Here is a 25,546-nt window from a genome sequence, read left to right as displayed (position 1 = left end):
CCACTACATAAAACACTGGCTTATGTGATACCCATGTAGAATGAAATTTTTAAATGCATATCACATTACTGATTCATAATGGATTCATTAAATCATTACTAGAGAGAGAAAGAAAAAAAAATCAGGTGCAAGTATTATATGCACAGAAACTTGATTTGCAATTAGAAAGGTAATTCTATAAGACAATTAGACACTAAATGTTGGAAGGTTTTCAGAATGTCAATGGTTTTTGAAATGTATTGCTTGAAATGCACAGCATGCACTTGATCTTTCTAAAGAGGTTTTAACTGAGGCATTTTTAGCAGTATAAAATCATGTACTAATGTCTGTGCATAAAAAGTTGAGAGATCTTGATATTAAAGGGTGACAATTTATATTATTTAAAATGCATGATGCAAAGGAAACTTTTTGTTTTATGGCAGTATACAGTATTAGTTTTAAGATATGGTATAACTAAAAGCTTTTCGTGCATTTAATGCCAAGATAGAAGGCATTCTGTGTGGCTCACAAACTAATTGAATGTTGTAACTGTTTTGCATGTTTGTGTCTATATTTTTTTCACTGCTTTTCATTAATTTTTATTAAGTACAAATATTTTAGGTTTAAACACATGTGCTCAATTCTCTGAAATATGTTTTCCATTCTCTTCTTCCAGCAAAGTGGTGTTGTTTTTGTTTTTTTTGTTTTTTTGTTTTATTGGTCCATCATTTTTTTCTAGATATTTAAATAAAGAACTTTATCTGTTTCTGTCCTCTGACTGCCGTTTGACCTATCCCATTTACAAGTAAGCATCAAGAAATTAGCACAGAGTAATCAGTGTACATGTAGTTTGCCACGAAATCTCCTTAACATGGATACAAACGTTAAAGATAAAATCACTTCAAACCTTAACTGAAAAGCTGCACACTCTCAGACTCTCAGCACCACCTGTCTTGCTGACACATCTCAAAAGACCAGTTTCTTTTTTATTAAAGGTGAAAAAGGTCAGTCTATCTCCCATGATCCTCAGTGACTTGTATGGGTAACCAATGAATAACCCTGCCAAGTTCTGCATTACAGTTTGGTATATGGCAATTTCACAGTGGTAGACTGCAAGCCCCAAGACACTACAATGGATATTCTAAACAACTCAGTTCATCACAGGAGCAAGGCTTCATCCTTACAAGACATTTATGACAGGAAATGCCTGAAGAAAGTGCTTTCTATCATTTTAGAACCACAGTTTCTCATACTAAAATGAGAAATGTAGACTTCAAGCAGAAATTGTTCTAGATGGATTTATAGAACTTTATTTGACCCAAGGGGGAAATTTGGGTTTGTTACCTGGGCTTGTGTGCATTGCGGTTCATCCTTAAATTTAAAATCAATTTATCCAGTTTCTAGCGGCTTCTATTGGTGACATGCCAGAAGCCAGATCAGTTCTAATCATAAATAAGACTAGTAAATAAGTTCAGAAACAAAAAGAAAAGCAGTGAGAAGTATAGAACTCTTGTAAAATTTTGCTTCATACACAGTTCCCAGAAGACCATATGATCATGGTGTATGTAGCATTTAATGCCACGTCAGTAAACTCTGAAACAGCTTCCCTACCATGGGCATTTGAACTGTCAGCTTGCACAGAATTTTCTGCCTGTCCTTTGACCAAGCTTCCAATCTGTAAAGAACAGAACTACTAGTTCAGAGTTCATTAGCATCTTTACCTTTGTTACTTATATTGTCTTACTGTATATGTTGCATGTTTATATAGTATAACATAAACCTGCTTACTCCAGTTTAAGATTGAGGGGGCCAGAGCCTATCTTGTCAGAACATGGAACAAAGCAAGAAACCGCCTTAGACAGAGCAGCAATTCATCAAAGGTCTTTCTCACCCACCCACACACAAACACGCACTCCACTGGAACATGGCTAATTGGATTCGCCACAGGATTCAAATCCATGACACACTGTCCATGAAGCCAGCAGCAGTAAGCACAGTGCATCCATGCTGATCAGGTTTATATCTGATATATACTTTTAACTTGACAAAATTACACATTTATTGGTATTTATAGTTGTTCTGTATTATCATTGTTTTGTTTAGTAGTTTGTGTTGTTATTTCATGTACTGTATTGCCTTTGCATTTTTTGCACCCATAGGACTAACACCAAATACTTTTCATTATATAGTAAAATTCATTTAATTGAACTGAGGTCTTTCATAAATTTTAAAAATATATTTTTGATGTATCCTATTAGCCATTGAATGCCCTTGGAGGATAGCCAAAATAACAGGTTATTCAAAAAGGCCATTCCTAATTTTGAGTCATACTGTAAATGAAAGCATTGAATGAATTATTTTATAGAACAACTTTTGTGATAAATCAAATTTTAAAGCAGTTTGCATGTATAAGCAATAATGTGTTAGGTGGATAACTCAGTTTATCCATTTGGCCACACATATAAGTATGATGCAGTAGTTGTCAAACATGCACAGAGTATTGTGATCCCTGATATGCAAACGCTTCAAGAACCATCTTTTAGATACAATGTTTACAACTCATTAGCACTTAGTTTTAAAGTAGTACATTTATTACAAAATTTAGTTTCGGGCACTGGAATAAAGTTTTTGCAGTCTCTGCATTTTTTTCTCTTCAGGTTTGATGGTTTTCCTCCCTCATTAACCAGGTTAGTTAAAGTACTGACTCTGAATTACTCTAGTGTGAGTGACTAAATATGTACTGAGATGGGTATGTGCCATCTCAAGGGTGGGATTCATGCCTTGTGTCTCATGCTGCTGACATACTCTCTGGCCCCACAATCCTGAACTGGTTAAAGCAGACTTGAATGTCGATTGTTCTCTTCTTGGCTTTATTGAATGCTCATGGGGGAGAATGAATTAATTTCATTATACAAATATTTTTCTAAAATATAGAAGAGCACTCTGATTGCCTGACTGCCATCCATTAACTCTTGATACTGTTTAATGTTATACATTTTGATCACATACTGCACAGTGATATATGAGGCGTATTTTGAATAATTTTCTGCACTGTGTTATAGTATAGGGCCTGATGTGTATATTATGATAGAAACGGTTCGAGAAATGAAATATTGTATTTATTATTAGACCACTTAAGAATTAAATGACAGATTCCTTAAAATAATGTTAAAATAACTGCATAATTTAATAAAAATGTCCTTTTACCATATTTAGTTACAGTAATTAACATTTTTTATTTGGACGTGTACTCAATCTAAATTACTTAAAATCAATTCTCTGCTTTAATAAGCTTTTTGACTTGTGTTTGAAAATCACATGTTGTGCTGTTAGGCTGTAATACTTGTAAAAACAGCAGTCATATATTACTTAAAACAAGCATCTGCTTATACCCATTGAACAAGTAAATCTACCTCTGTAGAAGTACTAAGCTGATCAGGCAGTGCCCTAAGCTTAGTTTTGATTGCTGTTTCATGGTTTCTTGCAGTTCTATACAGTTTTGGCCTTGTTCAACTGGGTGATAAATAAAATACTGCTGATTTTACATTGACAATGTAAGGATTACTGGCGATTTTAAATGTATTGCATGTTAAAGTATTAACAGTTAATTAACCACTTTATAGCATAGTATTTAATATCATAATCAAGTACTACAGTATATCTGAAAATACAGAAAACTACAAAATTAAAACCTGGTCTACTGTGTATGTTAGTAACATACTACAGTTCCTTACAAAACTTTGTCCTGTTTTTCCACATTACAACCTGGAATTGGAAATGATTTTCGAGGGGTTATCACCATTTGATTTATACAACATGCCTACCACTTTGAAGGTTCAAAATATCTTTTATTGTGACGCAAATATTCACTCCCCAAAAGTCAATATTTTGTAGTGCCACCTTTTACTGCAATTTCAGCTGCAAGTCTCTTGGGGAATGTCTCTATTAGCTTAGCATATTTAGTCAGTAGGATTTTCACCCATTTCTCAAGGCAGAGCAACCTGCTCCACCTCCAAGTTTGATGGGATGCATTGGTGTTCAACATTCTTCAAGTCATGCCACAGATTCTTAATTTAGATTGAAGTCTGGGTTTTACTAGGCCATTCCAAAACATTTAAATGTTTCTCTTTAAACCACTCCAGTGTAGCTTTAGCTGTATCATTAGAGTCATTGTCCTGCTGGAAGCTGAGCCTTCGCCGCAGTCTCATATCCCTAACAGACTGAAACAGGTTTTCTCTGAGGATTGCCCTGTATTTAGTGCCACCCATCTTTCCTTCAACCTTGACTGGTTTTCTTGTCCTTGTTGATGAAAACATCCCCACAGCATGATGCTGCCACCACTATGTTTCACTGTGGGAATGGTGCTGTCAGGGAGATGAGAAGTGTTGGGTTTGCACCACACATGTTGTTTCCCATGATATGCAGAAAGTTACACTTTATTTTCATCTGACCTGAGAACCTTCTTGCAAGTGTTTGGAGAGTCCGCCACATGCCTTTTTCTGGCCAGTCTTCCGTAAAGCCCCACTCTGTACAGTGTATGGCTTAAAGTGGTCCTATGGACAGGTACTCCTATCTCTGCTGTGAATCTTTGCAGCTCCCTCAATGTTATGTTATTCTCAGTGTTTTTTGTTGGATTTCTGATTAATGCCCTCCTTGCCTGGTCTGTGAGTTTTGGTTGGCTGCCTTCTCTTGCCAGGTTTATAGTGGTACCATATTCTTTCCTTTTTGTTATACTGGATTTAATGGTCCTCCATGGGATATTCAAAGTTTGGGATTTTTTTATAACCCAACCCTGTTCTGTACTTGTCCACATCTTTGGCTCTGACCTGTTTGGTGGACTCCTTGGTCTTCTTGTTGCCTGCTTAGTGGGGTTGCAGAGTCAGGGGCCTTTCAGAACAGGTTGTTTATGCAGACATCATGTAATGCTTTGATTGCACACACGGGGGCTCTAATTGACTTGAAATTAATTGGTTTGGATCAGATCTTACTTAAAAGCAAAGGGGATGATTACATACAGTGCATTCGGAAAGTATTCACAGCGCATCACTTTTTCCACATTTTGTTATGTTACAGCCTCTTTCCAAAATGGTTTAAATTCTTTTTTTTCCCTCAGAATTCTACACACAACACCCCATAATGACAATGTGAAAAAAGTTTACTTGAGGTGTTTGCAAATTTATTAAAAATAAAAAAACTGAGAAATCACATGTACATAAGTATTCACAGCCTTTGCTCAATACTTTATCAATGCACCTTTGGCAGCAATTACAGCCTCAAGTCTTATTGAATATGATGCCACAAGCTTGGCACACCTATCCTTGGCCAGTTTCGCCCATTCCTCTTTGCAGCACCTCTCAAGGTCCATCAGGTTGGATGGGAAGCATCAGTGCACAGCCATTTTAAGATCTCTCCAGAGATGTTCAATCGGATTCAAGTCTGGGCTCTGGCTGGGCCACTCAAGGACATTCCCCGAGTTGTCCTGAAGCCACTCCTTTGATATCTTGGCTGTGTGCTTAGGGTCGTTGTCCTGCTGAAAGATGAACTGTCGCCCCAGTCTGAGGTCAAGAGCGCTCTGGAACAGGTTTTCATCCAGGATGTCTCTGTACATTGCTGCAGTCATCTTTCCTTTTATCCTGACTAGTCTCCCAGTTCCTGCCGCTCAAAAACATCCCCACCAAGGTTGTTATAGTTAATGAAAACTAAATTCAAAACTGAAACTATAATTAAAAAAACATTTTTGTAAACTGAAATAAAATAATTAACAAAACTAAAAATGAAAAACTAAAAATAAACGAAACTATTAAAGTAGCTGGAAAGACTAACTGAAATAAAATAATTTACTAAAATATTTTTAGTTTTCTTTTTTGAATGAAGATTCTTACCGTTAGTCTTTAAACCTTGTAAGTTTTAACTCTAAAACAGAGTCATCCACCACAAGCCGCCCGCACATATTCATCCAGTGAACAGCGGCTGTTCACACAGCATTTGCGGTTACAAGAGTGAGCTGAGTGCGGGTGCGTAAAGCGTGAGAAATAGAAAGCAATTTGTGTGCCGCCTTTCTTTGTGCTTGTTGTACATCAACATGTAATTCAAATGGCTGAAATCAGAATGTGCTGGTCAACAAAATGTTTACCATTTGGATAGAAAAATCACGAGTGAGTAACATTTCAGTTTATTTCTCCGGTGTCTGCTTTTTGTTGACAGCAATTCACCTGCCACTTCGCACAGGAGAAATCGTTTTTACTTTCTCCTATACGAAATAGAGAAGGTATAGTAATCATGAAAAAATTCGACCTTGATATTTTGATGAATCTTAACGTTATAGACTAACCAGTGTCCAACAATACTGTTTTTTGGAATTGTGTGTCTGTGTGTATACACGATAACTCAAAAACGCAACTAGACAGATCAATGAAGTTCGGCTTGTGGTTGTTACACCATAATTGCAGATCTGTATTAACTTTTGGGCCAAATCCATCACCTGGAGGTGGTACTTTACCTGAACACATACTCAATGTTTTTTATTTTTTTTTATTTATGCTGCAGAGTCCAATTTATTCAACTTTACTTTTATAATAATTGTTCAATATATTATTAATTTGATTTGTTGTTGATGGTTCCTTAATGTACATAATATAAAAATATAATCATTGTCTTGCAGTTTACATCATACAAGATCAGCATATTGTTACTGACCAATCACTTTTGCTTTAAAAATATTGTTTAACAATGAAGCGATGCAAACAAAGGTAGAGCCTGACAAGTGATGAAAAACTACTAATGGGTTTTTGTATTTATTCCATATTTATCAATTTATCATTTTTAGTTCATATTCACAACTCAAAATACCTGATATTGTGAAAGTAATTCATTAGCAGAATTATATTTTAAAATATTGGTCTCTCTTTTTTCAATGTTTTTCTCTCTCTCTCTCAAAATAGATAGTTGAAATATCTTATTCTTTTTGTTTTTAACATCAGCCATATCATACATATTGCATACCAGGGATTTTTCCTGCCTTGCATCCAAACCTGCTGCGGTAGGCTCCAGGTTTCCTACAATCCTAGTCTGGATAAACTGATTTAGATCATGTATATGTTGTTCTTAATCTCAGACACTGTCTCTGTTGTTTTGTGCCTGTCCATCCTGCTCTTGCCCTGCTCATTATGGGTTTACTGTTCTTATGGTGGGCTATTCAAGACTCACCACCCCAAACCTTGACACTGTATGCTTGTTGTTCTTTGTTTCCCTCAATACAGCTAAGTGGGGCCTGCACACTGATTCAAGTCTAAGAGCCCTATTCTTCCTAAGCCCCTTTTCAAGAAAAAATATTTTAAAAATTATAAAATTTTGTAAAATCGTTCATATTCAGTGTCTAGTTTTGATTATGCTTGTTTTTATCAGACAAAAACAAAACCAGATAGTAAACCAGGCAGTATAGTAAGCTTCCACTAACATTAAACTCATATCCAAATCTGTTAAGTGTACAGTTCTGTCTGATTGTGACACAAAACTATGCGCTCCATGCCATTATTACTAAAACTGAAACTAATATATATAAAAATAAAATAGCAATGTCTTTGTGAAATAAAAACTAAACTAAAACTAAAAATACATGATGAAGGAAAACTAAAACTAAACTGAATTTCCAAGTAAGGTCAGAAAAAATATAGAAATAAAAACTAATATAAAAAGGCAAAACTATAATAACCTTGATCCCCACAGCATGATGCTGCCACCACCATGCTTCACTGTAGGGATGGTATTGGCTTGGTGATGAGCGGTGCCTGGTTTCCTCCAAATGTGACGACTGGCATTCACACCAAAGAGCTCAATCTTTGTCTCATCAGACCAGAGAATTTTGTTTCTCATGGTCTGCAGGAGGGCTGCCATGTGCCTTTTACTAAGGAGTGGCTTCCGTCTGGCCACTCTACCATACAGGCCTGATTGATGGATTGCTGCAGAGATGGTTGTCATTCTGGAAGGTTCTCCTCTCTCCACAGAGGACCTCTGGAGCTCTGACAGAGTGACCATTGGGTTTTTGGTCACCTCCCTGACTAAGGCCCTTCTTCCCCGATCGCTCAGTTTAGATGGCCGGCCAGCTCTAGGAAGAGTCCTGGTGGTTTCGAGCTTCTTCCACTTACGGATGATGGAGGCCACTGTGCTCATTGGAACCTTCAAAGCAGCAGAAATTTTTCTGTAACCTTCCCCAGATTTGTGCCTCGAGACAATCCTGTCTCGGAGGTCTACAGACAATTACTTTGACTTCATGCTTGGTTTGTGCTCTGACATGAACTGTCTACTGTGGGACCTTATATACTGTAAACAGGTGTGTGCCTTTCCAAATCATGTCTAATCAACTGAATTTACCACAGGTGGACTCCAATTAAGCTGCAGAAACATCTCAAGGATGATCAGGGGAAACAGGATGCACCTGAGCTCAATTTTGAGCTTCATGGCAAAGGCTGTGAATACTTATGTACATGTGCTTTCTCAATTTTTTTATTTTTAATAAATTTGCAAAAATCTCAAACTTTTTTCACGTTGTTATTATGGGGCGTTGTGTGTAGAATTCTGAGGAAAAAATGAATTTAATCCATTTTGGAATAAGGCTGTAACATAACAAAATGTGGAAAAAGTGATGCGCTGTGAATACTTTCCGGATGCACTGTATGCACTTTCAACTTTTCAGTTTTCATTTGTTTTTTTCAGAAAAAAAGGACTCCTGGTGTCCAAGAAGCTTCTTCTGGCAGTACTTCCGGGTGTGGCGGAAGTGTTGCTAAATGGGGCTCAGCAAAGGTTTAGGTGCCCCCTGGCAGTGTCTACAGGCTCCAGCAGGGTTGAGCTTCCATGCTCCAAACCCGTGGCCCTGCTACAAGCCAGGGGGAGCTGCCCTCTAGCATCCCGGGGGAGATGGTGTCCAGAATAAGCTCTCTTCCCCCAGCACATCCATTATTGAGGCATCCCAGCCAGGGAAAATATTCCTGACTAACCATCTCCAGTTTGCTGCATCCTTGCTGAAAATAATGTAGTTGTATCCAATAACAAGTGAACAAAATTTTAGTCTTATATGTTCATTAATTTCTGAGTGAGAGTGGGTTTAAAAAGGGGATGTTGCCTGAATTTTACTATGAAAACAAACAAGATCTACTAAAAAAAGACAATGGTTCATAAGTCATATCTTCTAAACTGTTAACGTAATGCTAGATGCATGACATTTTCAGGGATTGTTATTGCCTATTAAATGTCTTTTACATCTAAAATAGTTGGCCCATAGTTGCATATTCAGATGTGAAAGACCTCTAATACTAAAGAACAATCCCTGAAAATTTCAGACATCTAGCATTAACAATTTAAAAGTTTTGACTTTTGGAACATTGTCATTTTTTAGTAGTACTAGTTTTTTACCCCGTTTTCAAAGCCACTATCTCAGAAATTAATGAAGATCAAAGCATAAAATCTAGCACATTAATTTATTGTTATAACCACATTATTATCCACAAAGTCACATGATCTCACATTAATTGACCCTATGTTAACTCTTCGGATATTTCTTCATATATTTAAGCAAAAGTAGTATATGTTTTTGTTTCATTTATTTTATTGGTTTGCTTGTCCCATCATTCATACATTTTCCAGTCCACTTAAACCCATTCAGGGTCATGGAGGTGAAGCTTGCCTTTTCATTTTCAGGTAGAATGTAGGAATCCAACCATCACAGGGCACACAAACATTAGAACATAAGAGTACCTCAGGAGGAAAACACATGCAAAGATGGAGATTTAATTCTTTAATCTGTACAGCACAGAATACAATATTCTTAAATGAGAAAAATTTAATTTCTCTGTTCTTTATTTCAGAAAAATTAGCCCTTGAGGGAACTGTGGTGCAGCGTGCTGAATGTAGACCAGCAGTGAATGAACATTACATGAAACTTAAAAGGTTAGCTCTGTTCCCTTCTTGTTTCTTCTTTCATTTTGAGGTATAGAATTTTTTAAAATATCCATCCATTATCCTAGTTTATATTAATTTCATTGCTTAACTGTCATAGCTCATTTTTTAAGATTATTCAGAGATAATTTCAAATACGTTAAAATGCCAGCAACATTTTGCTTAAGAAACTAGTGTGGGCATGTAGCTGGCAGTGTAATTTAGTCTGCTTTAAATACTCGTCCTACTTAGTTCAGCTTCTGCTTTCTGCGTTGTCAGTTTGACAATTAGTAGTTGCATAACATATGAAATATTTAGACCATCTGATTTTTTTTTTCCCTATCTATAATGTTGGAGAACTTTTTTCTATTCTGTGTTTTAAAGGTTGTTAAATGTTTTATAAATTAAGCAGTGTAATTTATTTAATACCTTATGTTTAATTTAAAGAGTATTGTTACTGTTGCCTGGATTAACTAAATATTTTCTTAATGAAGATTTGTTTGTTGTTAAAATTTACTTTTGGAAGAACTTGTATTTTTGCATTAGTTTGTCCATTTTTCAATTCCATTACATTGGTTGCATCCTTTCTACTTTGCTTCTGAGCAGTCACAACTGCAGCTTGCCTGCCCTCTGCTAACAGTGAGGCACAGCATAGAGGTTTAGAAAGAGGTCACATAATTCTCTCCCCAACATTTGATAGTACTACATTTTTAGATCAAGCCGAGGAACAAATGACTGGATGCAATGCATAGTTTCCAACATTAAAAAAGTGAACAGGTTACCTCTTTAAGGAGATTTTTTATAAGCTTAGTTGGAGACCAAGGGCCTCACATCTAAACTTCGCGTATACCCAAAAATATTGCATACACCCATTTTCATGCTCACTTCAAGGGTATAAAAACTAAACTTGGCGTAAAGCCACACACATTTTCACGGCAACCTCAGACCATGTATACGCATGTTTCTGCTCAGTTTTATAAACGGGTAGCACCCATGTCAAAACAGTACTGCTGTTTCTGTGTTGTTTCCCTTTCTTTTTTAGATTTGCATCCATGATGCAGGCTTTATCAAATATACTGCAATTAATTTCATATTGTTTACAAATTTAATTTACTTAATTGTAATTATTCTGAAACAATATAATGGTGCACAGAATGGCCAAACTATTTCAACTGCCATAGCTGCTTAAACATTGTTAGAAAACGTTGCAAATGGAATAATTAGATTTACAGATGGTGATGACTGGCATCAAAGTTTGTTTAGCTATTGAGCTGTGTGCTGTTAGAATATTAACATGTATGCTTGATATCATTTCTATGATGAAATGCGTTAAAATATGTATACTGATAAATTGTTTACTTCACTTAAATAATGTATTCTGTTAATAAAACATGTAGGAGCACAGTGGCATGGCAGAAGCGCTGCTGCCACGTAGTAAGGGTGTCATATCCCTGGTGTCCCCAGCCTGGAGTTTGAATGTTTTCCTGGTGGGTTTCCTCCACATGTTTCGGTCTCCTTCCAAAGCATTGCAGGTTAGGGAATTATACAAAATTTAGTACTAAATTGACACTACTAGTATATGTGTGTGCTCTTATCAACCCTGTGATGAGCTGGTTCCCTGTTCAGGGATTTTTTCTGCCTCGTGCTCGATGTTTGCATGATCCTGGATGGATGGATGAAATAATTAAATATGTATAACATAGATTTCTCAATGTTCCTTAAAAGTTTTCCAGAATCGGCGTTCTAAGCTTGCAGCTGGTTTTACATTTATTACAGACTAGCAAAATACCCGCGCTTCACAGCGGAGAAGTCGTGTGTTAAAGAAGTTATGAAAAAGAAAAGGAAACATTTTAAAAACAATGTAACATGATTGTCAATATAATTGTTTTGTCACTGTTATGAGTGTTGCTGTCATCAAGGATTTGATTATCATTATTTCTTTCAATCAGGTTCGTATTTGGAGGACATGTTGTGTTCAAGTTACATTCCGTGTTTGTCAACCGTTGTAAAGATAACAGGTTTCATTCATCGAAGTGTTCACTACCCCAAACGCTACTCGTGAATCTAAGATATTTAACAGGCATTCTCAGTATTAGCTTATGGATTTGCCTGCAAGTATTTAGTGACAGCGTCTCTATGAACTTGTGGATTTGCCTACGAGTATTTAGCGACAATGTCTGTATGAAGTTGTGGATTTTCCTGTGAGTATTTAGCGCGGGTGTGTCTATTAACTTGTGGATTTTTCTGTGAGTATTTGGCAACAGCGTCACAAAGTTGTTTCCGTCTAGCTGCATCAGAAAATGTACCACGACGTCTGACATGCCTCATTTTTACTGTTTTCTCACAGCTTGGATTGCTGCTGTCATAATCGGTTCGAGTTTCATGGTTTGTTTCAATTACGTTAGTATTTGCAGGACTTGTGTTGAAGTGACATTCGGCATCTGTCAAGCATTCTAAGCATACAACTGGCTTCATCGATAACTTTGCATCCAGCTTTTGAGAGTTGAAACATTCATAAACATCAAAGTGTCCACTATTCAAATCGTCATCTGTGAATATAAGATGTTTAAGAGGCATTGGCGGTTCTCCAAAGGTGTAAAATATTTGGCCATTTCGGTACACTTGAAAGCGACAACCGAACAATTCAGCGGCAGCCATCAACTCACATGCAGAAGCATAGGTGAAGGGCTTAAGCATTTCATTCTTATAGTGCACCTGTGTAGTATACTTATCTCCTGTACCGTCATCAGTCCACACCTTGAACCTGTCCCAGTCATTTAATACATAAGACACAATGTTCCTCCGGATATCAAGATTGAGCCTGATATGGCCGTGCAATATGTAACACAGATAATGTAAAAGGCAGGCGGCATCTCCGGGCATGGAAACCACTCGGTAAGTGACAGTTCTTTGATCGATGGTGATCACCTCGATAGACATGTTAATGGGGGTACGGTTGGAACGATAAAGGAAATGGGTACCTGAACAGTAAACTAAGTCTAAAATACCTACACAATAACTATAATGGTAATAAACGAACAATAAAACAGCGGAGAAGCCGTGGATTAAATAAAAAGGCTGTAGTTATCAGCAGGGAGACATGAATACCATGGTGAAGCAAAGAAGGGAATAAAGAGACTGGAGCGACAGACGGCCTTATATGGGCAGGCAGTCAATTACGTGGGAGGCGTGGGGATGGGGGACGCAATATAGGCAGGCAGCCAACTACGTGGGCAACAGAGCTGCAGGATATGGAAATATATATGTACATAAGTAGGATTCAATTATGACCATTATGCATAGAATTTCAAAATGAATCCTGCTTAACTTTTGTACGTAACCTGTAAGGAATGAGCCTGCCAAATTTCAGCCTTCTACCTACACGGGAAGTTGGAGAATTAGTGATGAGTCAGTCACTATGTCAGTCAGTCAGTGAGGGCTTTGCCTTTTATTAGTATAGATGTTTATTGTGTGGCGATTGGTTAAATGAAGAAAGAAAACGGACAGGAATTGGGGGTTGGTCGTTTTTACACGTTTTTGCCATTGTCTTTTAACAAAACACTCAATGGATGGCGCTGTTTATATTGATTTGCATGTTCAAATAGGCAGTACTAGCCAACCCGCGGCGTACCATACGCTGCATAATCAGGCTGGTTTTTTATTGAATTTTAAGCACAGGGAGAAAATTTACATTTGAAACACCGGTAATGTAATAAATCAGCAAGAAAAGCAACATTGTAACAATGCACGGAACGAACCAACACACAATCGTCCGTGACTGAAAACCGGCGGATCGTCCTCGCGCCTTCTGCTGCCAGACGGAGGGATGGGGGTTCACGCACGGAGAGTGGAACGGGAGGAGAGAAGGACGTCCATTCAGCTCCGTCCGTCATGCTAGTCTGCTGATTTCTCGTTCAGTATGTACTTCCCGGTCACGTGCCCACCTCCAACTTGTCACTTGTGTCGTCGTCTTTACACAGTCCAGATGCACATGTGACTGACGTGGACTTTTCATTGCTCTGTGCGGTTTTGGCCGCTTTTCTATATATAATCCACCAAGACACCTGACCACGGTAGTAGCGAGGTGGGAGGGGGGTGCGTAGAAAGTGCAGGAGCATCTAAGAAGACGCACGTTTGTCGCGACGCAACCAGTGGGAGCGTCAGGACCGATCCGGGGTAGACGGCCGCCTTTGTGCGAATGTGGTTTCGCCGCCCTACGTACCTATTTTCTATTATGATATGACGGATATTACTATTACATGTACTACTTCAAACAGGATTATGACGGTGTTAGGGTTAGAGTCGGGATGTATAAATAAAATTTAATTTCAAACGATTAATTTCAAATCAAACCAGCCTAGATTAGAAAGCCGGTTTATTTAATCGTTCTAGCGACAGGCAGCTCTGCACACAGTGACAGTCAATTCAGAGATCGCCGCAGCTCCGCTGTCTTTTGCCGCTTCTCTTGACTCGCAATCCCGCTGAGGAGCGTCGCGCGTCTCACATGAAATCTATCGCCGCGCGCAACTATGAAATATGCAAGTTGAGCGTTGACTAAGGGACTACACACATTTAGAGGCGTGCGTAAACACATGGTAAGCAATGGAACCGTTCAGACAGAGCGCGCGATGAGCGGCGACCATCAAAGGCTTTGCGCCGCTTCGCGAGCAAATCGCTATGTATGTGGAGTCCCTAATAGGCATCAACGCATCGACTACAATACACGCCACTTTGTCAAACTTTGCTCACTGCAAACGCCGCCGCTGCTATAGTCGTCCGCCGCGCTCAGACTTTAAAATTCAAAGGCGGACAGCCGCCGGTCGCAGCGTCGCCGGCTGCTGCACGTCTCCTCAACGGCCGCCTTTGAGTTTGGCCGCCCGTCGCCAGGATCGGCCCTGGGGAGCGTATGAGTTGCACTTAGTGGGAATTCCATGAATTGCAGCCCGAATGGGGCTCAACGGCTTACCCACGCCGGGTAGACACACGGTCAATGTCATGCATAATTATTTATTGAATGCTAAACACTTCTGGAAAGACACCGTTGTCTAAAAAGGGAGGGTTTGAGGATACAACAGAAAGTGAATGAAAAGATGGAACTGTAGACTTTTCATTGCTCTGTGCGGTTTCGGCTGCCTTTCTATATATAATCCACCAAGACACCTGACCACGGTAGTAGCGAGATGGGAGGGGGGTGTGAACAAAGTGCAGGAGCATCTAAGAAGACGCATGTTTGTTGCGGATGCGAATTGCTGTATGTAGCGTGTAAAACAGTTTGCCATGGAGCACGTGGTGGAGCGTCGTAACCGAAAACTTAGTTTTAAAGACTGCTCACTTCATTGTGTTTTAACCTCAGTTGTAAAGGATTGTTTTAAGGATCCCATGGGATACCCCTCGCAAACCGTTTGACACGCTGCACCATAGAGTCCGGACGTATTCATGTAATCAGCGTATTGTTGAGCAGACTGTATAATAATGCCTCTGTGACTAAGAACAACGGACACCACGTCACCGAAGTTATCCCAATGTTGGCAAACAAAGCTAAGAGCCATGTCACGAAGTTTGAGAGCAACAGTTTCGTCAATGACATTTCTTCAAAAACCCGACTGACAGAAACAAACAATTACCTGAAGCAGGAATTTCCATAACATTGAAAGAATTGTTGTTTCCATGAAATACATTTGAAGCGGCAGCCATGGAGGGCAAAAGAATAGTCAACGTGGCTCACAGCTGAGTTTGGACCGGAGCACAGACCAAAGCGAGTGAGTATGTGTTTGATGAGCTGTTTGATTTGGCGGGCAGTGGTCTGATGTGCGTTCCTGAGCACGTGGGAGGAGGGGTAGAATTTCTGGGCGGGGCTTCGTTGTTCCTTTCGCATGGTTTTTCATGGTGTCGAAACCAAAAAGAATAATGAAAAGTCAACGTGCATGTGGACTCCTAGCAAAGACAAAAGAGGCTAACTGGGTGGTCGGTGAGTTTTTGCGTCCGGGCACATGGGCAGGCAGTGTGAATGCCTAGAGAGCGAGGGGACGCGGGCCGGTGAAAAAGGAGTGTTGGTGGGTAGGAAAACGTCTTCCGTGTTCCTGCAGGAGCATCTAAGAAGACGCATGTTTGTCGCGGATGCGAATCTGTATGTAGTGTGTAAAACAGTTTGCTATGGTGCAAGCGGTCATGCGTTGTAACCGAAAAATCGTTTTTTAAAGACTGCTTACTTCAATGTGTTTTAACCTCAGTTGTAAAGGATTGTTTTAAAGATCTCATGAGATACCCCTCACCTGCTGCATATGGCGATTCACCTCCGCGAGAAACTCGCCTCTATGAACAGTCAACGTAGCTCGGAGGTGCATGACATTAACATGCCCTGCACCGCATGTGGCCTCCTCGACAGACGAATATAAATGACGCCACTTTTTCTGTGTCCTCGCGTCCGACTTGGTGGGCATGGCCCTGCGAGTTGTCGCCGTATCCAATGGAGTTGGTGGGCGTGGCTCCTTCCTTCGTGCGGCATAGGTGTCTCACTTGTCGGCGGCTTAGTGAATCCACGCCCCTTCCGGCGTGCTTTTCATGGTTGTCTTGCCTTAGTGAATTATATATATAGATTCTGGGAGAAGCCAGGGTGAGTCTATAGGCGCGTGCATGTGAGTTAAAATTCACGTTGATTGAGATTTATAAAGAGAAATTGTGTGGAACTTTCCTTACACAAAGTTTTATGCATTAGAATTTTTTTATGCATGCGCACATTTCCAGTTTTGTTCGTATACCATGATTTAGTGTGAATTTTATGCACGCCATTATAAATGAGGCGCCAATTTTTTTAAGGGTTGCTAGGAACACAAGCATTTCTGGATATAAGGACCCCCAGAAAAATTTGAGTGTGTCTTTATAGATTAGAAAGAAAAATGAATCCTGAGATTTTTAAGAAGCGACACCAAAAGCAGGTTTAAAAAAGCTTCAAGTCAGCGATTAAAGTCAGAAAGACTGTTCAAATAAAGCCTCACTGGTGGAAAGGAAAGGCTAAGGTTGTTAGTGTTCATTGCTTTGATGTAGTAGTTGTCAGGGGCAGATGACCAAACCAGGTAGATTGTTCAGTTACCTCTGTTAAAAGGCCATTAGGTACAGAGCTTATTAGTTTGTTTTCATTCTTTCCTTTGTAGTTTATATTTCCCTTTGTTTATCCGTACCTAAACATTCATTGCACTTTTGTGTTGTGGAGAGACACCACCTAAGCACCTTCTCCTGTTATAGTAGTAGTGAAGAGAGATGGAAAATGACATACAGTGGTGTGAAAAACTATTTGCCCCCTTCCTGATTTCTTATTCTGTTGCATGTTTGTCACATAAAATGTTTCTGATCATCAAACGCATTTAACCATTAGTCAAATATAACACAAGTAAACACAAAATGCAGTTTTTAAATGATGGTTTTTATTATTTAGGGAGAAAAAAAAAATACACACCTACATGGCCCTGTGTGAAAAAGTAATTGCCCCTGAACCTAATAACTGGTTGGGCCACCCTTAGCAGCAATAACTGCAATCAAGCGTTTGCGATAACTTGCAATGAGTCTTTTACAGCGCTCTGGAGGAATTTTGGCCCACTCATCTTTGCAGAATTGTTGTATTTCAGCTTTATTTGAGGGTTTTCTAGCATAGCATCTCAATTGGATTCAGGTCAGGACTTTGACTAGGCCACTCCAAAGTCTTCATTTTGTTTTTCTTCAGCCATTCAGAGGTGGATTTGCTGGTGTGTTTTGGGTCATTGTCCTGTTGCAGCATCCAAGATCGCTTCAGCTTGAGTTGACAAACAGATGGCCGGACATTCTCCTTCAGGATTTTTTGGTAGACAGTAGAATTCATGGTTCCATCTATCACAGCAAGCCTTCCAGGTCCTGAAGCAGCAAAACAACCCCAGACCATCACACTACCACCACCATATTTTACTGTTGGTATGATGTTCTTTTTCTGAAATGCTGTGTTCCTTTTACACCAGATGTAACGGGACATTTGCCTTCCAAAAAGTTCAACTTTTGTCTCATCAGTCCACAAGGTATTTTCCCAAAAGTCTTGGCAATCATTGAGATGTTTCTTAGCAAAATTGAGACAAGCCCTAATGTTCTTTTTGCTTAACAGTGGTTTGCGTCTTGGAAATCTGCCATGCAGGCCGTTTTTGCCCAGTCTCTTTCTTATGGTGGAGTCGTGAACACTGACCTTAATTGAGGCAATTGAGGCCTGCTTTTCTTTAGACGTTGTCCCTGGGGTCTTTTGTGACCTCTCGGATGAGTCGTCTCTGCGCTCTTGGAGTAATTTTGGTCGGCCGGCCACTCCTGGGAAGGTTCATCACCGTTCCATGTTTTTGCCATTTGTGGATAATGGCTCTCACTGTGGTTCACTGGAGTCCCAAAGCTTTAGAAATGGCTTTATAACCTTTACCAGACTGATAGATCTCAATTACTTCTGTTTTCATTTGTTCCTGAATTTCTTTGGATCTTGGCATGATGTCTAGCTTTTGAGGTGCTTTTGGTCTACTTCTCTGTGTCAGGCAGCTCCTATTTAAGTGATTTCTTGATTGAAACAGGTGTGGCAGTAATCAGGCCTGGGGGTGGCTACGGAAATTGAACTCAGGTGTGATACAACACAGTTATTTTTTTAACAAGGGGGCAATTACTTTTTCACACAGGGCCATGTAGGTTTGGATTTTTTTTCTCCCTAAATAATAAAACCATCATTTAAAAACTGCATTTTGTGTTTACTTGTGTTATATTTGACTAATGGTTAAATGTGTTTGATGATCAGAAACATTTTGTGTGACAAACATGCAAAAGAATAAGAAATCAGGAAGGGGGCAAATAGTTTTTCACACCACTGTATATTGCTTTATTTTTAATATATGATATATATGAAGTAATGACATTCAGAGAAAAGTATACTTTAATGCCATTAATTTCTCACCTTTGGCATACCTATAGGTGGAGCTGCTAATATGCCATATATCACACACAGCTTTTATTTGGCACTGGAACAAAATCCATCCATTATCCATCCTGCTATATCCTAACTACAGGGTCACGAGGGTCTGCTGGAGCCAATCCCAGCCAACACAGGGCACAAGGCAGGAAACAAACCCTGGGCAGGGCACCAGCCCACCGCAGGGCACACACATACACACACCAAGCATATACTAGGGACAATTTCGAATCCCCAGTGCACCTAACCTGCATGTCTTTGGACTGTGGGAGGAAACCCACGCAGACACGGTAGACACATGAGAACATGCAAACTCCATGCAGGGAGGACTTGGGGAAACAAACCCGGGTCTTCTAACTGCGAGGAAGCAGCCTGGCATAAAAGGAAAAGTAATTTTTGGTTTCTGTGAAGTAGCATTCTGGAAATATTCTTGGAAAGTTTTTTGAAGCACAACATCCTACACTGTCTTCAGAGGTATTAGGTTAGAAGCTGGAAACTGTTGTGTTTCTTCAGGAGTCTTGTCATGCTGGGATTTCACCCTACTTTTTTTTTGGCCTGAGCATTGTTTCCGAGATTGAGTTTCTAAGCCTGTCCTTTTCTTTAACAGCGTTATAAGGTTTATCTATTTATACTCCAGAATAGGTTCTCCCTTCTACAAGGCAAAGAACAAAGCCACAGAAATATTTTTAATTAATATGAATTCTGTTAGTCAGGCATATTGTATGATTGCCCTTCTACATGCCTTTTTGCTCTGCTAAGCACTTTATGCAGAAGCAATCTCCAGCAACACTCAATGAATGGGAGGAAGAACAAAGCATAATCAAATAGTTCTGATATTATTAAATATTATGGCTGTCAAAGTTAAATCATTAATGCATGTGATTAATTTCAAAGATTTACCACATTATTATTCCTTAATCTCATATAATGCATGCGTTCTTCAATATCCCTTGCTATCTAAACCAGTGGTTTTCAAACTGTTGTGTATGGAGAGCCACAGCAGACCAGCTGAGATTGACTATCTTTAAAAATGGAACTGATTTGTTAAGATTGTCTTTAAATTTATTCAATGTAGTTTTTAAATAATGATATAGGGAACTCCAAAAGTTCTTCAGTTGTTAAATAAAAGTAGTTGTGTATCATTGTAATGATGCACAAAGAGGTGCAGTCTTCAGAGTGTGTGGTACACACACAGCTATGAGGATTAAGGTTAAAAAGTGGGACTTAAAAGAACTATTGGTTACACAAAAGCTGAACCTGGGTCTCTATGCTTAGCTGTTCTTAATCTGTACTGCTCAGTCTCATGATGCTAATGCCGTTACACATGTTTTTCCAGACCCTGTTATCCATTTCTGTGTCCAATTCCTGTGCCAAATCAAACTCTTCCAATACTCTCATTGGTTCAGAGGGAAGAGCCTCCCATATCATTGAGCCAATTCATGCCAGGATGGAGACTGCCTGGGATGCAAACCATTGGATTTTTGCAAAAGAAAATGTGTCAGCTTAATGCTGTCTTCCTCACCTCTCTTATCTGCACAAGCAATCTGCACAGGGTGTCTGTCACTTTTACTTTCTGAGGTCCAAGTCCTCTACCAGTTCAAGATTCTTAGTTTTGCTGAATTTGTCCGGTTTACCATTATTTTTAGAAGTTTAGAAAATTGGCAGAATAATGTGTAATAAAGAACAAAGAAGGATTTTAAGAATCATTAATAATAAAGTACATATGTGATATTTAATTTTAGTGTTAATAAGTGGAAAGCTACTGTTTCAGACATATTTACAAATGTTTGGTAACCTTCATTTTTCCTTAAAATTTAATTCAAGAAGAAACAGAAGTTAGAAGCAGAACCATGCTTAAAGTTACAAAAACTGGAATCCAACATAGACAAAATGCCCTATAAGCCATAAAGATAACTCGGGCCATGCACAAACCTCAGCCTTTACACTTGACTTTGGGTTATTTTTCCTGCTTTTTTCCTACTGCTTTTGAACAGGATTCATATGTAATTGCATAATTTTTATAAATTTAAAATACAGAAATTTTGGGCTTTCTATTTTTTGTTTTGTAACAAACCATGCTGCTATACTTACATTAAAAATAATTTAAAAAAGCATTTAGTATATATAAGAACATATGTATCAACTTTCTTCTATAGTTAATTACTTTGATTAATAAGTTTGCTATTATACAAAGTTATGTTGTGTGACTAAAGTTAACAGTAACTGAAATCCGTGATCATGCATTGCCAAATAATATATTTTGGTGGGCCTTGATTGACTTTGGGGACTCCTATCTAAGCTGTTCTGTTAACAATGACTGAGAAAAATGAAATTTATGATTGGTTCCTTTTGATTTAAAACTCTCCAAGACAGTTCAAATGACAAATTTGTTGATTCTTGTAAACTTTGTGTGGTCAAATTTAAATACCACAGAAGTACTGTATAACATCCTGGTGTCTTGCCGATGTCCATGAATGAAATAAAATCTAAAGTGGTTTGCATCAGACTGTAGACCTCTAAATATAAACTGCTCAAAAAAATTAAAAGAACACTTTGAAAACACATCAGATCTCAATGGGAAAAAGAAATCCTCCTGGATATCTATACTGATATAGACTGGGTAATGTGTTAGGAACGAAAGGATGCCACATCGTTTGATGGAAATGAAAATGATCAACCTACAGAGCCCTGAATTCAAAGACGCCCAAAAAATCAGAGTGAAAAAATTATGTGGCAGGCTAGTCCATTTTGCCAAAATTTAATTGCAGCAACTCAAAATTGTACGCAGCACTTTGTATGGCCCCTGTGTTCTTGTATACATGCCTGACAACATCGTTGCATGCTTCTAATGAGATGACAGATGGTATTGTGGGGGATCTCCACCCAGATCTGGACCAGGGCATCACTGAGCTCCTGGACAGTCTGAGGTGCAACCTGGTGGCATTGGATGGACCAAAACATAATGTCCCAGAGGTGTTCTATTGGATTTAGGTCAGAAAAGTGTGGTGGCCAGTCAATGGTATCAATTCCTTCATCCTCCAGGAACTGCCTGCATACACTCACCACATGAGGCCAGGAATTGTCGTGCACCAGGAGCCACTGTACCAGCATAGGGTCTGACAATGGGTCCAAGGATTTCATCCTGATACCTAATGGCAGCCAAGGTGCCTTTGTCAAGCCTGTAGCGGTCTGTGTGACCCTCCATGGATATGTCTCCCCAGACAATCATTAACCCACCACCAAACTGCTCATGCTGAATGATGTTACAGGCAGCATAATGTTCTCCATGGCTTCTCCAGACCCTTTCACTTCTGTCACGTGCTCAGGGTGAACCTGCTCTCATCTGTAAAAAGCACAGGGCACCAGTGGTGCATCTGACAATTCTGGTATTCTATGGCGAATGCCAATCGAGCTGCATGCTGCTGGGCAGTGAGCTCAGGGCCCATTAGAGGACATGGGGCCCTTGGGTCACCCTCATGAAGTCTTTCTGGTTGTTTGGTCAGAGACATTCACACCAGTGGCCTGCTGGAGGTCATTTTGTAGGGCTCTGGCAGTGCTCATCCTGTTCCTCCTTGCCCAAAGGAGCAGATACTGGTCCTGCTGATCCTGCTGATGGGTTATGGACCTTCTATGGCCCTCTCCAGCTCTCCTAGAGTAACTGCTTGTCTCCTAGAATCTCCTCCATGCCCTTGAGACTGTGCAGGGAGACACAGCAAACCTTCTGGCAATGACACGTATTGATGTGCCATCCTGGAGAAGTTGGACTACCTGTGCAACCTCTGTAGGGTCCAGGTATCACCTCGTGCTACCAGTAGTGACACTGACTGTAGCCAAATGCAAAACTAGTGAAGAAACAGTCAGAAAAGATGAGGAGGGAAAAATGTCAGTGGCCTCCACCTGTTAAACCATTCCTGTTTTGGGGGTCATCTCATTGTTGCCCCTCTAGTGCATCTGTTGTTAATTTCATTAACACCACAGCGGCTGAAACTGATTAACAACCCCCTCTGCTACTTAACTGACCAGATTAATATCCCATAAGTTTCATTGACTTTATGCTATACTCTGATTAAAAAGTGTTCCTTTAATTCTTTTGAGCAGTATAGTTTAACATACTATGCTGACATCAATACCTTCACTTCATGGTTTGTGTCACCTATCAGTCATTTATATCTTGAGACAGAAGTCTTCGAAATTTGAAAAGTTTTATAGCAGTGGCATTCGTAAGGGACTTCTAGAAATTACTAAGCTACCTTCGTTAATCATGCAATGAATCAAGACTAATCAAATGATGTTTTGCTATCAATTGTGATTAAAAAAGTTATCATTTGACAGCCCTACTAAATACACAAATAATACATGAACATGAATATTTATTTAAAAGATTTTATCAATGTGTATTGATACTATTTCATTTAATTTTATATACATGCAAAAAAAATATTTCTCTCTATTATATAAAAAAAAATCTTGGGACGAGATGAGACATTTTCAGAGAGATGAGACAACACATTTTCAGAGAGGTAATTTCACGTCCCGAGAGACGAGACTTTATGCCAAGAGATGAATTGAAGCGGGTGTGGAAATAAAAGACAAACAGTAGAAGAAGAAAAGACTAAGTTCACAACTTAATTTAAACACCATAGTACTTTGGTGGAAACTGTCCCCGAATTTCATATTTTAGGCAACCTTTAACTGCTTAAAAGCAGATTCAATAAACAAAGAATGTTCATCTTTTTGCTACTTGTATGTAACTGAAATAGTTCTTGAATAAGCACACTTTCCCATACTTGAAAGAAGTTTATATTAAGTTTATGCTTAATTGTTCATCACCTTCAGGTGTAGAGTAATAATACAAGAGGATATAGCCAATTCCTCAGATTATTCCAGCCTCCAAGAATTATATGGCTCTTTAGGCACCAATTTGTATTGGTGCCAAACTCAATTTTGTACCACTGTGCAATACAAAAATCCAAAGTTACCACCTGCAGTTCTCCAGGCACAATTGTCATGCTACTACATAAGTCCAGAAAACGCAGTCTTCTCTCACGTTTACCATTTTTCATGGTATTCTTTTCAACCTTAATTACAATCATCACCTGAAACTGAAAGCAGGGAAGCATGATTTCAACTCATAATTTTCTTGTGAAAGTATGCAGTCTTGTATGATTGGCAAGCAGTTAACCACCATTTATTACAAGGTAAATTTAATCTAGGTAAATAAGTCTGTTCTTGTTTTTTTCTTGAGAAAACCTAATACTGTGCTTTTAAAAATTGACATTTAAATGAAATGGAAGAGTATATATTATCTGACTGTGTGACTGAATATAACATAACCTTTGTAATTCATATTGTATGCATTTAACTGATGCAGAAAGTGATTTCAACATACAATACAACATTTGTCAACCAATATTATTCACTCTACTTAAAAGACATTGACACTTACCAGGGTTGTTGTGCTTGGGTACTATTAACAGCAGAAGCTGCACTCCTTTAGTCGAGCTGTTGTTGCTGTGAAAGTGGAATCATTTGTGGAAAATGTGAAAATCTATTGGATATATTTAAGCACAATTTGCTTACATTTTATTATTGTATTGTTTTGGGGAATGGGAGTGTGGGGGTGAGTTCTGTTTCATCAGCAAGTAGATTTGAGTACATTTATAGACAAAGCATCCTCCTTGACATGAATGTGAAGTGAGTTCCACAAATATTAATTACTTAAATTAGCTTTGTTGCACTATGAATAAAGATATAATAAAGGTTTGAATACAACATGTAGTAGAAAGGTAGTTTAAACATACATTTTCAATAGAGTAGAAGCACAGGATTTTCTATTAGCTATCACTTTGACATTGTTCGTGGAACTGGCATAGCAAATTACAGCAAAGCAGAAAGCAGTTGTAACATATGGTTGCCATGATACTGGTCCCAAACCTGATGATATTGATGTGCTCAGTTGTGTTGGATATAGAAGAAATATTCATATGGTAATAACCCTACCAAATAGCTACTTCCAGTTCATTTGCCATTACAATCCTGAGGCTGTTGCTGTCACAAGTGTTTTATGGTTTTATTTTGTTCTGTGTTAAGTTTGGGTGGCAGAAGTTATTCTCTTATGTTGTCTCAAGCAGGTGTGTTCTTTACAAACAATATAATACTCTAAAGTTACACTCCTGCTTGAAAAGATTGTCCATTCATTAAATTAAACACAATCAGAGCCTGTTTCTAACAATTTCTTAAACAGATGGTCCTATGAGCATCAATTTATACTTACTAGCATGTGGAACATAACTTTTAATAAGGCATAGATCTTGATCTTGTTACCATTCTGCTATTTCAGAAATTCTTACCAGTTTTTATTATTACCTTTTTGTGGAATGAAGGTTAAAACCCTCATAGCTAAAGTTTTTTTCTTTGTAATTTATAACTTAGTATTTTATGTGAGTTATTTAGTGATGAACACACACATACATACAGTAAATATAAATGGTAGCAAGTTAGCTCATTGGTTGTAAAGTTCCTTGTTAGTTGTGCATCATTAGTAATTAATGTGCTGACAAAGTAAAAAGAAACAATTAAGGATTTAAAAATCTTCAAACATAAGTAAAATCAAACTAGGTAAAACTAAATTGTGTAAACTGAAATGAATTTTTTTATACCAAAAAAAAAAACCGCCAA

General features: G+C 38.6%; 1 protein-coding gene across 1 annotated transcript in view; it reads left to right on the top strand.

Annotated features, from left to right (window-relative positions):
- gtf2f2a (general transcription factor IIF, polypeptide 2a) overlaps nt 1-25,546 on the top strand; it is a 206,838-nt gene that overhangs the window by 162,389 nt on the left and 18,903 nt on the right. Inside the window, exon 5 of the mRNA XM_039746306.1 lies at nt 9,840-9,921. Coding sequence (XP_039602240.1) covers nt 9,840-9,921 — 82 coding nt within the window. The remainder of the gene's footprint in view (nt 1-9,839; nt 9,922-25,546) is intronic.

The sequence above is a fragment of the Polypterus senegalus genome, chromosome 2 (assembly GCF_016835505.1).
Source record: "Polypterus senegalus isolate Bchr_013 chromosome 2, ASM1683550v1, whole genome shotgun sequence".
Taxonomy (NCBI): domain Eukaryota; kingdom Metazoa; phylum Chordata; class Cladistia; order Polypteriformes; family Polypteridae; genus Polypterus; species Polypterus senegalus.
The sequence above is the reverse complement of the archived record's forward strand: the minus strand, read 5'-3'. Positions and strand labels throughout refer to the sequence as shown.